General features: G+C 43.6%; 1 protein-coding gene across 3 annotated transcripts in view; it reads right to left on the bottom strand.

Annotated features, from left to right (window-relative positions):
- The window catches only part of nipbla (NIPBL cohesin loading factor a), a 529,062-nt gene that overhangs the window by 2,824 nt on the left and 507,182 nt on the right, over positions 1-19,056 (bottom strand). For all 3 annotated transcript variants that reach the window (XM_060834051.1, XM_060834059.1, XM_060834067.1), the window contains one exon: positions 9,299-9,484. In XM_060834051.1, the coding sequence (XP_060690034.1) occupies positions 9,299-9,484 (186 nt within the window). The remainder of the gene's footprint in view (positions 1-9,298; positions 9,485-19,056) is intronic.

The following is a 19,056-nucleotide window of genomic DNA, read 5'->3' as shown; positions in this document are numbered from 1 at the left end:
GCCGTGATAATAGGGGACTCCATCGCGAGAGGAACTGACCGGGGTTTTTGTGGCAGCAGTCGGGACTTAAGGATGGTGTGTTGCCTTCCTGGTGCCAGGGTAAAAGACATCGCGGACAGAGCGCGGGAAATCCTCAAGGACGAGGGTGAAGAGCCAGAGGTGGTGGTACATGTTGGCACAAATAATGTCGGGAAGAAGAGGAGGCACATACTACAGCGGGACTTCGGAGAACTAGGAAGAAGGCTGAAAAGCAGGACATCCAGGGTGGTTATCTCCGGTTTGCTCCCGGTTCCTCCGGCTGGTGAGGCCAGAAACCGGGAGATAATGGACTTGAACGTGTGGTTGGGGAACTGGTGCAGGAAGCAAGGATTTAAGTTCTTGAATCACTGGGGTATATTTTGTGGAAAGCATAAATTCTACAAGAGAGACGGTTTGCACCTTAATAGGTTAGGGATCAGCATTCTGGCAGGCAGGTTTAAATGCAACACCGCTACATTTAAAGTAAGTAGCGGGGGGGGGGAGGAGGAGGAGGAGGAGGAGGAGGAGGGGACAAGCTGGATGTGTAAAAAGGAAATTGATGGGAAAGTTAGAACAAGAGAAGTCAAGAAAGACAACTGTAGCAGTGAGGCAGATAATTCAAAAAGGGATCATGCTGTAAGGTGAGTGAAATAGGGGTTGATGGGAAAGGTGAGAGCAGTAACAAATTAAAGATACTGTATATGAACACACGAAGCATTAGACATAAGATGGATGAGCTTGAGGCTCTTTTGGAAATTGGCAGATTATGATATTGTGGGGATAACTGAGATGTGGCTTCAAGTGGACAGGGCCTGGGAAATGAATATTCAAGGCTACACGTGCTATTGTAAGGACAGACTGATGGGCAGAGGGGGTGGGGTGGTCTTGTTGATAAGGGAGGATATTCAGTCCCTTGCGCAGGGGGACCTAGAGTCAGGGGATATAGAGTCAGTGTGGATAGAGCTGCGAAATACTAAGAGCAAAAAGAACCTCTTGGGAGTCATCTACAGGTCCCCAAACAGTAGTTTGGATGTCAGATGTTAGTTGAATCAGGAGCTGAATTTGGCCTGTGGTAAAGATGTTACTACAGTTGTTATGGGGGATTTTAACATGCAGGTAGACTGGGAGAATCAGGATGGTATTGGACCTCAAGAAAGAGACTTTGTGGAGTGCCTCAGAGATGGATTCTTAGAGCAGCTGGTGCTGGAGCTGACCAGGGAGAAGGCAATTCTGGATCTAGTATTGTGTAACGAACCAGAATTGGTCAGAGACTTCGAAGTGAAGGAGCCATTGGAAAGTAGTGACCATGATACAATAAGCTTCAATCTGCAATTTGAGAGGGAGAGGGTACAGTCGGAAGTGACAGTACTTCTGTTGAATAAAGGGAACTATGGAGCTATGAGGGAGGAGCTGGCCAAAGTTCAATGGTGCAATACCTTAGCAGGGATGACTGTGGAGGAACAATGGCAGATATTTCTGTGTATAATGCAGAAGTTGCAGGATCATTCCAAAAAGGAAGAAAGATCCCAGGAGGAGGCCTGGGCGGCCATGGCTGACAAGGGAAGTTAAGAAATATATAAAGTTAAAAGAGAAAAAGTATAACATAGCAAAGATAAGTGGGAAAACGGAGGACTGGGAAGCTTTTAAAGAACAACAGAGGATCACTAAGAAGGAAATACGCAGAGAAAAAATGAGGTATGAAGGTAAACTGGCCAATAATATAAAGGAGGATAGTAAAAGCTTTTTTAAGTATGTGCAAGGCAAAAACATGGTTAGGACTAAAATTGGGCTCTTGAAGACAGAAACAGGGGAAAATATTACGGGGAACATAGAAATGGTAGAAGAATTAAATGGGTACTTCAGATCTGCGTTCACTGGGGAAGACACAAGCAATCTTCCTGAGGTAACAGTGGCTGAAGGATCTGAACTGAAGGGAAATTTATATTTGCCAGGATTTGGTGTTGGAGAGACTGTTAGGTCTGAAGGTTGATAAGTCCCCGGGGCCTGATGCTCTACATCCCAGGGTACTGAAGGTGGCTCAGGAAATTGTGGATGCGTTGGTGATTATTTTCCAAAGTTCGATAGATTCAGGATCGGTTGCTGAGGATTGGAGGGTGGCTAATGTTGTACCACTTTTTAAGAAAGGTGGGAGAGAGAAAGCAGGAAATTATAGACCAGTTAGTCTGACCTCAGTGGTGGGAAAGATGCTGGAGTCTATTATAAAGGATGAAATTACGGCACATCTGGATAGTAGTAACAGGATAGGACAGAGTCAGCATGGATTTATGAAGGGGAAATCATGCTTGACTAATCTTCTGGAATTTTTTGAGGATGTAACTCTGAAGATGGACGAGGGAGATCCAGTAGATGTAGTGTACCTGAACTTTCAGAAAGTTTTTGATAAAGTCCCACACAGGACGTTAGTGAGTAAACCTAGGGCGCATGGTATTGGGGGCAAAGTACTAGATTGGATTGAAAGTTGGTTGGCTGATAGGAAACAAAGGGTACTGATAAACGGCTCCATTTTGGAATGGCAGGCAGTGACCAGTGGGGTACCGCAGGGATCCGTGCTGGGACCGCAGCTTTTTACAATATATGTTAATGATACAGAAGATGGTATCAGCAATAACATTAGCAAATTTGCTGATGATACAAAGCTGGGTGGCAGGGTGAAATGTGATGAGGATGTTAGGAGATTACAGGGTGACCTGGACAAGTTAGGTGAGTGGGCAGATGCATGGCAAATGCAGTTTAATGTGGATAAATGTATGGTTATCCACTTTGGTGGCAAGAACAGGAAGGCAGATTACTACCTCAATGGAATTAATTTAGGTAAAGGGGCAGTACAGAGAGATCTGGGTGTTCTTGTACACCAGTCAATGAAGGCAAGCATGCAGGTACAGCAGATCGTGAAGGCGGCTAATAGCATGCTGTCCTTCATAACAAGAGGAATTGAGTATAGAAGCAAAGAGGTGCTTCTGCAGCTGTAGATGGCCCTGGTGAGACCACACCTGGAGTACTGTGTGCAGTTCTGGTCTCCAAATTTGAGGAAAGACATTCTGGCTATTGAGGGAGTGCAGCGTAGGTTCACGAGGTCAATTCCTGGAATGGAGGAAAGACCTTACACTGAAAGACTGGAGCGACTGGGCTTGTATACCCTTGAGTTTAGAAGACTGAGAGGGGATCTGATTGAGACGTATAAGATTATGAAAGGATTGGACACTCTGGCAGCAGGAAACATGTTTCCGCTGATGGGTGAGTGCCGAACCAGAGGACACAGCTTAAAAATACGGGGTAGACCATTTAGGACAGAGATGAGGAGAAACTGCTTCACCCAGAGAGTGGTGGCTGTGTGGAATGCTCTGCCCCAGAGGGCAGTGGAGGCCCAGTCTCTGGATTCATTTGAGAAAGAGTTGGATAGAGCTCTCAAAGATAGTGGAATCAAGGGTTATGGAGATAAGGCAGGAAGCGGATACTGATTAGGAATGATCAGCCATGATCACATTGAGTGGCGGTGCAGGTTCGAAGGGCTGAATGGCCTACTCCTGCACCTATTATCTAATGTGCAGGTTAGGTGAACTCGCCATGCTAAATTGCCTGCAGTGTTAAATGAAGGGGTAAATGTAGGGGAATGGGTCTGGGTGGGTTGCTCTTTGGAGGGTCGGTGTGGATTTGTTGGGCGAAGGGCCAGTTTCCACACTGTAAGTAATCTAATGTAATAATTAAATAGATTGTAAACAGTTGAGATCTGAGAACTGAGCCCTGTGCATGGAAGGAGAAGCCTTGGAACTAGAGACCTGTGAGTCTGACTTCAATGGTGAGTAAGTTGTTGGAGATGATTCTGAAAGATAGAGTTTATACACAGTTGGAGAGGCTGGGAATGATAAGGGAGAATTAAAGAGTCCGGCAGCATGGAGACAGGCCCTTCAGCCCAAACTGGTCAATTCCCCACCCCGTGATAAGACTGCTTGCATTCACCCTGTCTATGCCTCTCATGATCTTATACACTTCCATAAGATTTCCCCTTAGTCTCCTATGCTCTAAAGAAAAATGTCCTACCTTGTCTAACGTCTTCCTATAACTCAGTCTCTTGAGCCTTGGCAACATCCTTCCAAAAGCTAGGTGACCAAAACTGAACACAATACTCCAACGTCTCACCAACGTCCTGTACAACTACAACATAACTTCCCAACGTCCAAACTCAATGCCCTGACTAATGAAGGCCAGTGGGGCAAAAGCCTTCATCCCAAAAAACAACATAAAAGAAAACGTACAGCCCAGGAACAGGCCCTTCCGCCCTCCAAGCCTGAGCCGATCCAAATCCACTGTCTAAACCTGTTGCCCAATTCCTAAGCATCTGTATCCCTCTGCTCCCCACCTACTCATGCATCTGTCCAGACGCATCTTAAATGAATCTACCGTGCCTGCCTCTACCACCTCTGCTGGCAACGCGTTCCAGACACCCACCACCCTCTGTGTGAAGTACTTGCCGCATGTATCCCCCTTAAACTTTTCACCTCTCACCTTGAAAACGTGACCTCTCATTATTGATTCCTTCACCCTGGGAAAAAGCCTCCCTCTATCTACCGTCTATACCCTTCATGATTTGTAAACCTCAATCAGGTCCCCCCCTCAATCTCCTTTTTTCTAATGAAAACAATCCTAACCTACTCAACCTCTCTTCATAGCTAGCACCTTCCATACCAGGCAACATCCTCCTAAACCTTCTCTGCACCCTCTCCAAAGCGTCCACATCCTTTTGGGAATGTGGCGACCAGAACTGTACACAGAATTCTAAATGCAGCCGAACCAAAGTCTTCTACAATTTTAACATGACTTGCCAGCTCTTATACTCAATACCCTGTCCGATGAAGGCAAGCATAGCATATGCCTGCTTGACCACTCTCTCCACCTGTGCAGCCACCTTCAGGGTACAGTGGACCTGCACTCCCAGATCTCTCTGCTCATCAACTTTTCCCAAGGCTCTTCCATTTACTGTATAATTCGCCTTAGAATTAGACTTCCCAAAATGCATCACCTCACATTTGCTTGGACTGAATTCTTCCTGCCACTTTCTCTGCCCAACTCACCAGCCTATCTATATCCTGCTGTATTCTTTGACAGTCCCCTATGCTTTCTGCCACTCCACCAATCTTCGTGTCATCTGTCAATAGTCTGACAAGGGAAGGTGCCATATTGGACCTGGTGTTGGGAATGAGACAGGTGGTAGAAGTTGCAGTGGGGGATTTCTCTGGGAACAGCGACCACAATTCTGTAAGTTTTAGAATACTCGTAGACAAAGATGAGTGTGGTCCTAATGGGTGAGTACTAAATTGAACCAAGGCCAAATATATCAAAATTAGGCAGGAGCTGGGAAATGTAGATTGGACACAGCTAATTGAAAGAAAGTCCACATTTGATATGTGAGTGGCTTTCAAAGGTAGGTTAAAGATAGTGTAGGATAGGCATGTCCCTTTGAAAACAAGGGATAGGAAAGGCAAGATTCGTGAACCATGGATGACAGGAGAAATCATACGACTAGCCAACTGGAAAAGGGAAGTGTACGTAAGGTCCGGGCAGCTAAGAGGAGAACGGGCCTTGGACAAATATTGGGAGAGTAAGACTAATCTTAAATGAGGAATCAAGTGAGCTAAAAGGGGTCATGAAATAACTTTAGCGGGTAAAATTAAGGAGAATTCAAGGCCTTTTATTCATATATAAGAAGCAAGAGGGTAACTAGAGAAAGGGTTGGTCTGCTAAAGGCTGTGTTCAACTGGAGGAAAACGGGTGAGATTCTTGGTTACTTTACATCAGTGTTCACTGAGGAGAGGAACATGATGAATGTTGAGATGAGAGATAGAAGTTTGATTAGTCTGGATCACATTGACATAAGTAGGGAAGATGTGTTGGATAGGCTAAAGGATATTAAGGTTGACCAAGCCCCAAGACCAGATAGGATCTATCCCAGGGTGCTGAGGGAGGCGAGAGAGGAAATAGCTAGGTCCCTGACAGATATCTTTGTAGCATCCTTAAATACAGGTGAGGTGCCGGAGGACTGGAGGGTTGCTCAGTAAGTTTGCAGATTGGTGGAGTAGCAGAAAGCATAGGAGACTGTCAAAAAATACAGGAGAATATAGATAGACTTGAGAGTTGGGTGGAAAAGTGGCAGATGGAGTTCAATCCAGACAAATGTGAGGTGATGCATTTAGGAAAGTCTAATTCTAGAGCGAACTGTACTGTAAACGGAAGAACCTTGGGAAAAGTTGATGAACAGATAGATCTGGGAGTGCAGATCCATTGTACCCTGAAGGTGGCTGCACAGGTGGATAGAGTAGTCAAGGCGGCATATGGTATGTTTGCTTTCATCAGACGGGGTATTGAATATAAGAGCTGGTAAGTCGTGTTAAAATTGTACAAGACTTTGGTTCGGCTGTATTTAGAATACTGTGTACAGTTCTGGTCGCCACATTACCAAAAGGATGTGAATGCTTTGGAGAGAGTGCAGAGAAAGTTTACAAGGATGTTGCCTGGGATGAGAAGTGCTAGTTGTAAGAGAGATTGAGTTGGTTAGGATTGTTTTCATTAGAAAAAAAGGAGATGGTGAGGGGGTGGGGGGAGGAACCTGATTGAAGTCGACAAAATCACCTGTACCTATGTTTTTGTTTTTGGTGTTTACCTGTTATTTACTTATCTCTGCTACTTAACTCTGTGATCTGCCTGTATTCCTTGTAATACAAAGCTTTTCACTGTGCCTCAGTAAACGTGACAATGAATTCAATTCAATCACAAAGGGTATAGACAGGGTGGAGAGAGGTAAGCTTCATCCCTGGGTGAGGGATTCAATAACGAGAGGTCATGCGTTCAAGGTGAGAGGTGAAAAGTTTAATGGAAAGTACTTTACACAGAGGGAGGTAGGTGTCTGGGACACGATGCCACCAGAGGTAGTAGAGGCAGGCATGGTAGATACATTTAAAGTGCATCTGGATAGACGTGTGAGTAGGTGGGGAGCTGAGAGATACAGATGCTTAGGAATTGGGTGATAGGTTTAGACAGTGGATTTTGATCGGCTCAGGCTTGTAGGGCCGAAGGCCCTGTTCCTGGGATGTAAATTTTCTTTGTTTGTTGTTCTCTTTGTACTACGTCCCATTTCAGTCGCTCTGTTTTAGGAAGGATGTTATTTAGCTGGAGAGGGTCCAGAAAATATTTACAATGATGCTGTCTGAAGTGGAAGGTTTGAGTTATAAGGAACTACTGGATAGGCTGGGACCTGTTTCCACTGGAGCGAAGGAGGTTGAGGGGTGACTTTATAAAGGTTTATAAAATCAAGAGGGATACAGATAAGGTGAATGGCAGGTGACTTTTCCCTCTCTGTGGGATGTCAAGACTAGGGGCATACTTTTAAGGTGAGTGGAGAAAGATTTTAAAAAGACTCAAAGGGCAATTTTTTTTAAAAAGAGAGAGTGGTCAGTGTCTGAAATGAACTTCTAGAGTACAGAGGATACAGGTACAGTTACAACATCCAAATGTCTTTTAAATAAATACATGAATAAGAAACGTTCAGATGGATGTGGACCAAGCGTAGGCTGTTGGGAAATAGTTTAATTTGGGATTATGGTTGACATAGCCTAGGTGAACTGAAGGGTCTGTTTCACTCTATAGCACCACACTCGTTACAGATCAGAAAAGGATTCATTTATCTGGCCCTTTGCTTTCCATCAGTCAGCCAATCCTCTATCCAAGCTAATATTCTACCCTTAAGCCAGAGATTCGGCCTTCTGGATCAGTCTTTACTGCTTCCTGGAAGTCTAGATATATCATATCCACTGGATTCCATTAGCTACTTGGCTGGTTATATCCTTAAAGAACTCCAATATATTTGTCAAGCACGAATTGTGTTCAATTTCGGTCACCATGTTATAGGAAGAATGTTATTAAACTGGGCAAAGTGCAGAAGAAATTTACAAGAATGTTGCCTGGACTCAAGGGTCTGAGGTGTAGGAAGATGGTCAAACAAGCTAGGCCTTTTTTCCTTAGAGAGAGTATGAGACTGAATGCACTCAATCTTTTTCCCAGGGTTGGGGTATTGAGGTCTAGAGGGCATCAGTTTAAGGTTAGAGGGGAAAGAATAAAACGGAACCTGAGGGGCAATTTTTTTTAAACACAGACAGTGGTACGCATATGGAATGAGCTGCCAGCGAAAGTGGTTGAGACGGGAATATCAAACAACATTTAAAAGGCATGTGGACAAATACATGGACAGGAAAGGTTTAGAAGGATATGGGCCAAGTGCAGGGAAATGGGGTTAGTGTTGACGGACATTTTGGTCAGCATGGACCAGTTTGGGTCAAAGGGCTTGTCCTGTGCTGTAGGACTATATGACTCGCCCTTCTTGAAGCTGTGCTGACACTGGTGAATTGAGCTTTGTTTTCCCCAGTGTTCAGTTATCTGCTCCTTCATGACTGACTCCAGCAACTTCCCCAGTATAGACAAACTAACAGGTGGAAATAAAGAAAAAGTAACATCTCTCAATAGGTTGATTAAAAATATGTATCCATCATTAAATAAGGATACCAAAACTCAACCAGTATTTCAGATGTAGCCTCACCAATGCCCTGAGCAGTTGTGGAAAGACATCCATTTTATGCCACATCCATCTTGCACTAAAGACAAATACTCCTTTTTAGATTTGATCTATGCGCTAATTTTGTGGGATTCACCTCCAAGGATACCCAGACCAGTCCTCTCTGCGTTGAAGTTTTTGGTTTTGTCTCTTTACTTAATTTTCTGCATTTGCCAAAGAGAAGAACTTCTCAGGATTTCCACATTCAACTCCACTTGCCTACTCAATTAACTGAAGCTCCATTTATTACCAAGGGCATGAAGTGCAAATAAGTCAAATGAATACTTCGTGCTAGACTTCCTAATAAACAATCCAAGAGCCACTTTATGAAATTCCCATAATTAATCAAAATCTTTGACACTTTTGGAGAAAAAGTTTGAAATCAAAGTTCAGCTTGTAATACGGTCAGTGGAGAGACACTGTGGCAATTTGGATTGGTCAGTCGCACACAGTGGGGTATGGCTGAACCTCTAAATTAGAGCGATGAAGATCCAAGTTCCAAAGAACTTGGAGAACTGCATCATGGTTTTTAAATACATTATAAGTTTTATATGCAAGTTAATTCAGATGGGGAAGGCAAATGAGGAGAAATTGAACTCAAAAGGACATCAATTTTGTCGTAATATAGGCCATGACACCAACTCCTGTTCGATTCCTTACCCCTGCAATGCCTCCACCAGTTCGCTCCTCTCCATCACTCTCCTCATCATCGGTTTCTGCATTGTTTTTTGGGCTACTTGCTCCGAGAAGTGCGTTGATTGCCTTATTACGGGCTGCAGTGCTGGCAGACACTTCCCCATCTTCATCCTCTTCATCGGGATCCAAATGTTCCATCAGTGTTTTAAACTGAAAGAAAAATCAACAAGAATGGATATGCAGAGCAGTGTAAAATTTGCAGATGGCACAAAATCTGGAAATATAATAAATAACAAGGACCAGAGAAAGTGAGGACTACAGATACTGAAGAGTGTGGTGCTGGAAAAGCACAGTTGGTCAGGCTGCATCTGAGGAGCAGGAGTGTTGACGTTTAAGGCATTCCTGATGAAGGGCTAATGCCCAAATGTCGACTCTCCTCCTACTCAGATGCTGCCTGACTGGCTGTTCTTTTCCAGCAACACACAACTCCAAATAACGAGGATAGTCACACGCTTCAAGGGGAGTTAAATGGAAAGATACATGGTATGTGAAATTTATCAAAAATATGAAGTTATTCATTTTGAGAACCAACAATAATGCAGCTTTTCATAAAATGGAATCCATTTGCCCTATGTGGTCTTGGAAACCTGCAACATTATATCTGAAAAAGAAAGATAAGGATTGAAGCATCACATATTATGAAGCAGGGGAGGCTAATAAAGGGCAAATAAAACCCAAAAGAACGATGGATGCGGAAATTTAGAAACAAAAACAGAAATTGCTGGAAAAGCTCAACAGGTCTGGCAGCATCAGTGGAGAGATATCAGTTAACCCAGTTCTGAGGAAGGGTCACTGGATTGGAAATGTTAGCTCTAATAAAGGGCAATGCTGTTGACATGCTGTAGAGAGACTTTTTAAAGGCATTTGATAGAGTGCTGCACAACAGACCTTCAGCAAAGGTTGAGTTTATAGCTTAAAAGGGACAAAAGAGTGTCAATGGCTTAATGGTAGCATAATATAGGAAGGATGTGGAAGCTTTAGAGAGGGTGCAGAGGAGATTTACCAGGATGCTGCCTGGACTGGAGGGCAAGTTTTAGCCCGAACATTTCAACTCCCTCTCCCACTCTGCCAATGACATGCAAATTCTGGGCCTCCTCCACTGCTCCTCCCTCACCACCCGATGCTTGGAGGAAGAACGCCTCATCTTCCCCCTCAGAACACTTCAACTCCAGGGCATCAATGTGGACTTCACCAGTTTCCTCATTTCCCCTCCCACACCTTACCCCAGTTCCAACCTTCCAGCTCAGCACCATTTTCACGACCTGTCCTACCTGCCAATCTTTTTTCCCACCTATTTGCTCCATCCACCTATTGCACCTTCTCCCAGCCCCACCCTCCTCCCATTTATCTCTCCACCCCGGAGGGCTCCTGCCTGAAACGTCGATTCTCCTGCTCCTCAGATGCTGCCTGACCTGCTGTGCTTTTCCAGTACCACTCTAATCTTGACTCTGATCTCCAGCATCTGCAGTCCTCATTTTCGCCATATCCTTCTAAATCTTTCCTGTCAATGTATTTGTCTAAATGCCTTTTAAATGTTATTAATGTTATTAACCTTGACCACTTCTGCTGGCAGCTCATTTCATATGGGTACCACCCTCTGTGTAAAACAGTAGCCCCTCAGATTCCCTTTTATTCTTTCCCCTCTAACCCTAAACTGATGCCCACTAATCCTCCATTCCCCAATCCTGGGGAAAAGACTGAGTGCATTCACCCTTTCCGTGCCTCTCATGATCTTATACACTTCTGTAAGTTTCTCCCTCAGTCTTCTATAATCTAAAGTCCTAGTTTATCTGTCGCCTATTCACTCACTCCAACTTGTCCCTGTCCTTTTGGAGTTCTGCTCAGTTTACAATACTTCAAATTTTGTTTTATTCACAAACTCTGAACGGTTACCTGCACACCAAGAACTAGATCATCAATATATATGTCTCACATGGGGTAAGGGTTCCAATACTGACCTCTGGACTCCACTCCACACCACCTACGTCTTAAAAAAATATAACTACCATAGGCCACTCAGCCCAACATTCTTGCCCACCATTCAATTAGGTCATGCTGATTTTCTATTTCAACACCGATTTACCGCACAATCTCCATGTCCCTCAACATCATTAGTGTTCAGAAACCTCTTGATTTCTGTCTTGTATCTAATCATTGACTGAGCTTACAGAATTCTGGTATACAGAATTCCAAAGAATCACCACCATCTGAGTGAAGCAATTACTCATCATCTCAGCCTTAAATGGCCTACCTCTTATTCAAGAATTATAGCCCCTGGTTCTAGAGTAAAAAATGAGGTCTGCAGATGCTGGAGATCACAGCTGCAAATGTGTTGCTGGTCAAAGCACAGCAGGCCAGGCAGCATCTCAGGAATAGAGAATTCGACGTTTCGAGCATAAGCCCTTCATCAGTCAGAGAAAACATTCCATCTATGTTCAGTGTATGAAACTCAGCAGGTCTGACAGTATCTGAGAGAGGGAAATAAACTCAACGTTCAGAGGCTACAATGACTTGAAACATTAACTGTTTCTCTCTTTGGAGATGCTGCCAGACTTAAGAGTTTCTCTAGAATTTTCTTTTTATTGCACATTTCCACCATCTGCAGTATTTTGTTTTATTTACATCCAGCCTGTCACACCCTGTAGGAATTTTGTAATGTTCAAAGAGCTCACGGCAGCATGGTGGCTCAGTGGTTAGCACTGCTGCCTCACAGCACCAGGGTCCCAGGTTTGATTCCAGCCTCGGGCGACTGTCTGTGTGGAGTTTGCACATTCTCCCTGTGTCTCCGTGGGTTTCCTCCACAATTCAAAAGATGTGCAGTTCAGGTGAACTGGCCATGCTAAAGTGCCCATAATGTTAGGCGCATTAGTCAGAAGATGGGTCTGGGTGGGTTACTCTTCGGAGGGTCGGTGTGGACTGGTTGGGCCAAAGGGCTTGTTTCCACACTGTATGGAATCTAATCTGCTTTCACCTCTCAATCTTTGAAAGTCCCTTAGAGTCAGAAACAAGCAAATGTTTAATGGGGAGCATAAGATGGCAGATGAGTCTTCAAACAAAGACTCAAATAATGTCCCAAAAATATTGGGCAACACATGGTCTAGTGAGATAGGAAATGAAGGAAATCAGTATTAGTAGGGAAATGATTTTGGGAAATTGATGGGATTAAAAGGTCAATAAATCCCCAGGGACTGAAATCTTTTTTCTACAGAATTTAAGGAATAGCCCTAGAAATACAGAGGAACCTCGATTATCCAAATATCGGATTATCTGGCAAGATCGCAAGGTCCCGATGCTTGGCTGAACTATGTTATTCAGCTGTGATTAACCGAATGAAATATTCCCTGCCTGTGTCTTTCAGATAATCGAGGTTCCTCTGTAGTCTACTTTAGAAACAGTGAATACATAGTTGGAAATCTTTCATGATTCTCTAGATTTGAACAGTTCCAAGTTCCAACAGATTTCAGGGTAGTTCATATAACCTATTACATTAAATGAAGAAAATAAGCAGTTCTGGCAGTGTCTCTGTGAAGACAGTCTGACTTCTTACAGAACTCAGCATGCTTGTTTGAGATTTCCAACAGCCATAATATTTCACTTTTATTAGAGCATGAAATAATGGGAGGTTATTAGAAATGAATGGCAATAATCATGGAGGATTTTAATTTACAAATAGATTAGAAAATGGGCAAAGTTAGATTAGCTGAAGCAGAATGTTTTTGGGATACTGTCACAGAACAGCATGTTTCCAGAGCTGACCAGAGAGTAACTTGGGGAATGTTTCAGGGAACATCTGTGGGACACACGCACCAAACAAGCCCACTGCCCTGTGGCTGACCGCTTCAACTCGTGGGCGGCACAGTGGTTAGCACTGCTGCCTCACAGCGCCTGAGACCCGGGTTCAATTCCTGACTCAGGTGACTGACTGTGTGGAGTCTGCGTGGGTTTCCTCTGGGTGCTCCGGTTTCCTCCCACAGTCCAAAGATGTGCGGGTCAGGTGAATTGGCTATGCTAAATTGCCCGTAGTGTTAGGTAAGGGGTAAATGTATGGGTGGGTTGCGCCTCGGCGGGTCGGTGTGGACTTGTTGGGTCGAAGGGCCTGTTTCCACACTGTAAGTAATCTAATCTAACTCCTCCTCGCATCCCATGCCAGGGACTAGCAAATCCTGGGCCTCCTCCATCACCAACTCCAACCCATCCGACACCTGGAGGAATAATGCCTCATTTTCCACCTTGGGGCCCTCCAACCACACACTGTCAACATTGACAAAACTGGTGAAGTCATCGCCTCGCTTACCACCTCACTCCAACATTCCATCCCAGATCCAACCCTCCAACACTGCTCTCTTGAACTGTCCTACCCGTCCATCTTCATTCCCACATATCTGCTCAACCCTCCCCCCTGACCTATCACCATCAACTCCCACCTGCGCCGACCTACCATCTTCCCTGGTACCTTCCCCCCAGCCCCATCCCCACTCTCCTATTTATCTTTCAGCCCTCTTCCCCCTCTCACATTCCTGATTAAGGGCTTATGCCCAAAATGTCGATGCTCCTGTCCTCAGATGCTGCCTGACCTGCTGTGCTTTTCCAGTGCCACATTTATCGACAGAGACTAAGCTATACTAGTACTGATGAAGGGTCAAAGGACATGAAACGTAAGCTCTGTTATTTCTCCATAGATGCTATCAGACTTGCTGAGTTTCGCCAGCAATTTCTTTTGTAAGATATAGGAGCAGAATTAGGCCATTTGGCCCATCTAGTCTGCCCTGCCATTCGATCATGGCTGATATGCTCTTCAGACTCATTTTCCTGTCTTCTCCCCATAACCCTTCAACCTATCACCAATTAAACATCTGTCTAACTCCTCCTCAAATTTACTCATTGTCCCATCATCCGCTGTATTTGGGGTTAGTGAATTCCATAGATTCACAATCCTTTGGGGGAAGTAGTTTCTCAACTCTGTCTTAGGATAAGGGGTAGCAAATTTAAAACAATGATCTCTTGCCCAAGAATGCCCCACAAGAGGAAGCATCAGCTCCATGTTTATTTTATTTATATTTATATCTTTATTCATCTTGAATACCTCAATTTGATCTCCCCTCATTCTTCCAAATTCCAGAGCATAGGCCTTAACTTTCAATCTCTCTTCATACAACAAACCATCATCTCTGGGATCAATCTAGTGAACCTCCTCGGAACTGCCTCCAATGCCACGGCATCTTTCCTTAAATAAGTGAACTAAAATGGTGCACAATATTCCAGGTTTCACCAATGCCATAAGACACAGGAGCAGAAATTAGGCCATTCAACCCATTGAGGAGAAAGTGAGGCCCGCAGACGCTGGAGTACCAGAGTTGAAAAATGTGGTGCTGGAAAAACACAGCAGGCCAGGCAGCATCCCAGGAGCAGGAGAATCGACGTTTCGGGCATAAGCCCTTATGTACAAAACGTCGATTCTCTTGCTCCTCGGATGCTGCCTGGCCTGCTGTGTTTTCTAGCACCACATTTTTCAACTCATTCAACCCATTGAGCCTGCTCTGCTATTCAATCATGGCTGATAGGTTTTTTAAGCTCATTTTCCTGCTTTTTCCCTGTAACTTTTGATTTCCTTGGCAATCAAGAACTTATCTATTTCTGTTTTAAATATACTCAAAGACCTGGCCTTCTGTGGCAATGAATTCCATAGATCTCTGGCTGATGATATTTCTCCTTATCTCAAATCTAAATGGTCTTCCCTTTATTCTAAGGCTGTGCCCTCGGGTCCTTGCCTCTCCTGCCAATGGAATCATCTTCCCTAAATCCACTCTGTCCAGGCTGTTCCGGTTTCTGGAAGTTTCAATTAGATCCCCCCATATCATTCTAAACTCCGTCGCGTATAGACCCAGAATCTGCAAACATTCCTCGTAAGTTAAGCTTTTCATTCCTGGGACCATTCTCGTGAACCTCCTCTGAACACGCTCCAGGGCCAGTACATCCTTCCTGAGATACAGGGCCCAAAACTGCATACAATACTCAAAATGTGGTCTGACTAGAGATTTATAAAGCCTCAGAAGTATAGCTCTGCTTTTATATTCTCATCCTTTTGATAGGAATGACAACATTGTATATGCCTTCCTAACTACCGACTCAACCTGCAAGTTTACCTGAAGAAACCTGGACTGGGACTCAGGTATCTTTGCACTTCAGATTTCAAAATTTTCTCCCCATTTAGAAAATAGTCCATGCCTCTATTCTTCCTGTACCTTGTACAATTGCAACAATATTTCCTTACCTTTATATTCTAATCCTTTAGCAATAAAAAGCCAACATTAAATCCACTTTATTATCTGCTGTACCTGCATGACAATTTTCGGAGACTGATAAATGATCCTCTGTACTGTAGGAAGCTGAGTCTCTCCCAATTTAGACAATAGGTCACCTTCCCATTTTTCGACCAAAATGCATGACCTCACACTTATCCATGTTAAACTCCCTCTCCCACATTTAGGCCCACTCTCCTTACCTACCTATATCCATTTGTAAGCTTCTTATTTCCTCATTACAATTTACCGTCCCACCTATTTTTTGTGTCATCTGCAAATTTGGCTGTGAGTCTTCTATCCCTGATCCAAGTCGTTAATGTAGATTGTGAATAGCTGGGGTCCAAGGACTGGACGCTGTGGCACCCCACTAGTTACTTCTTGCCATCCAGAAAAAAAACCATCTATCCCAACTCTGTCTTCTGTCCATCAGCCAGTCACTTCTCCAAGCTAACAAATTACCCCTAATTCCATACGATGCAACTTTGAGTGTTAACTTTTAGTGTGGCACCTTATCGAACACTTTCCGGAAGTCCAGATAGGTTACATTTACAGCATCCCCATTGTCCACTTTGCTTGTCATATCTTCAAAGGACTCTAGCAAATGAATCAAACATGATTTATCCTTCATAAACTCCATGCTGACTCTAACAAATAGTGTTTTGACTTTCCAAGATTGCTTCCTTGATAATTGATTGTATCATTTTCCCAACAGATGTTAAACTAGCTGGTCTATAATTTCCCACATATTGCCTCCCTCTCTTTTTGAATAAGGGCATTACATTCAATGGCATAGTGGTTAGCACTGCTGCCTCACAGTGCCAGGGTCCCAGGTTCGATTTCAACCTCGGGAGACTGTGCAAACTCCACACACATTCTCCCCATATCTGTGTGGTTTTCCTCCAGGTGCTCCGATTTCCTCCCACAGTCCAAAGATGTGCAGGTCAGGTGAACTGGCCATGCTAAATTGCCCATAGTGTTAGGTACACTAGTCAGAGCAAAATGGAACCGGGTGGTTTAAATCTTTGGAGGGTTGGTGTGGGCTGGTTGGGCCGAAGGGCCTGTTTCCATACTGTAGGGAATCTAATCTAATCTAATCTTCCCTTTTGTAAACCTAGAGAAGCTTTTGCTATCCTTTTTGATATTTTGTGCAGGTTTTCTTTCATAATTTACTTTCGCTCCTCTTATTTGTTTTTTTAAAAGTATCTCTTTGTTTACATATGAAAGCTTCCCAATCTTCCAACCTGTTACTGTTGTAGTTTGCTTAAGCTACATTAGATTTGGTATTCTGCAACAAAATAGGATAAACTGATGGCCTCAGTGACTGCACTTTTGGGTAACAGCAATTATTGTACAAGTGAATTGTACATTTGATTTAAGAGATAGTGTAGTGGATCCAAGTGTAGTATTTTAAATTTAAACAAGGGCAAGATGATGAGACAGGAGCAGAGTGACAGTGAACCTGAAAATTAAAAGATCAACACAGATGCAGTGACTGATATTTCAATACACACAGAATTCAACTCAAAAAGAATACCAAAGGGAAGATCCATCACCACGGTTAAATAATAATGTAAAGATAGTATTAAAATTAAACAACAATGACCAAAAGATTAATACAGAAAGAAAAATTAGCGTAAGAAAGCTAGCTAGCTAGAAAAACAAAAGTAGGTTGCAAGGAGTTTCCAAAGATATCTGGCAAGGTGAAAAGTTCAGGTGAATGCTGGTTTTATAGAAACTGACCTGGTGAATTAATAACTTCAACTAAGGAGATGACAGATGAATGGAACATGTATTTTGCATTGGTTTTCACTGTAAAGGATATAAATAACAACCCAGGAATACATAAAAATCAGGGAAATGGAAGGGACAGAAGGAAAAACTCAAACAACTTAGAATAATGAGGAAAGTGGGACTGAGTAAATTGTTGTGACAGCAGGCTGACAAGTTCTCCTCGAGTCTTCATCTGAGAACCTTGAACAAAATGGATAGTTATAGAGTCATAGAGATGTACAGCATAGAAACAGACCCTTCGGTCCAACCCATCCATGCCGACCAGATATCCCAACCCAATCTAGTCCCACCCCCCAGCACCTGGTCCATATCCCTCCAAACCCTTCCTATTCATATACCCATCCAAATGCCTCTTAAATGTTGCAATTGTACCAGCCTCCACCACTTCCTCTGGCAGCTCATTCCATACACATACCACCCTCTGTGTGAAAAGGTTGCCCCTTAGGTCTCTTTTATATCTTTCCCCTCTCACCCTAAACCTATGCCCTCTAGTTCTGGATTCCCTGATCCCAGGAAAAAGACTTTGCCTATTTATCCTATCTATGCCCCTCATAATTTTGTAAACCTCTATAAGGTCACCCCTCAGCCTCTGACACTCCAGGAAAAACAGCCCCAGCCTGTTCAGCCTCTCCCTGTAGCTCAGATCCATCAACCCTGACAACATCCTTGTAAATCTTTTCTGAACCCTTTCAAGTTTCACAACATCCTTCTGATAGAAAGGAGACCAGAATTGCATACAATATTCCAACAGTGGCCTAATCGATGTCCTGTACAGCCACATCATGACTTCCCAACTCCTGTACTCAATACTCTGACCAATAAAGAAAAGCATACCAAATGCCTCCTTCACTATCCTATATACCTGCGACTCCATTTTCAAGAAGCTATGAACCTGCACTCCAAGGTCTCTTTGTTCAGCAACACTCCCTAGGACTTTACCATTAAGTGTATAAGTCCTACTAAGATTTGCTTTCACAAAATGCAGCACCTTGCATTTATCTGAATTAAACTCCATCTGCCATTTCTCAGCCCATTGGCCCATCTGGTCCAGGTCCTGTTGCAATCTGAGGTAACCCTCTTCGCTGTCCACTATACCTCCAATTTTGGTGTCATCTGCAAACTTACTAACTGTACCTCTTATGCTGGCATCCAAATCATTTATGTAAATGACAAAAAGTAGAGGGCCCAGCAGCAATTCTTGTGGCACTCCACTGGTCACGGGCCTCCAGTCTGAAAAACAACCCTCCACCACCACCCTCTGTCTTCTACCTTTGAGCCAGTTCTGTATCCAAATGACTAGTTCTCCCTGTATTCCATGAGATCTAACCTTGCTAATCAGTCTCCCACGGGACACCTTGTTGAATGCCTTACTGAAGTCCATATAGGTCACATCTACTGCTCTGTCCTCATCAATCTTCTTTGTTACTTCTTCAAAAAACACAATCAAATTTGTGAGACTATCCCTAATCAGTCCTTGCCTTTCCAAATACATGTACATGCTGTCCCTCAGGATTCCCTCTAACAACTTGCCTACCACTGAGGTTAGGCTCACTGGTCTATAGTTCCCTGGCTTGTCTTTACCACTCTTCTTAAACAGTGATGCATTGGTTTTATTTTTCCAAAAGTCCC

Source organism: Hemiscyllium ocellatum, chromosome 2 (genome assembly GCF_020745735.1).
Source record: "Hemiscyllium ocellatum isolate sHemOce1 chromosome 2, sHemOce1.pat.X.cur, whole genome shotgun sequence".
Classification (NCBI taxonomy): domain Eukaryota; kingdom Metazoa; phylum Chordata; class Chondrichthyes; order Orectolobiformes; family Hemiscylliidae; genus Hemiscyllium; species Hemiscyllium ocellatum.
The sequence above is the reverse complement of the archived record's forward strand: the minus strand, read 5'-3'. Positions and strand labels throughout refer to the sequence as shown.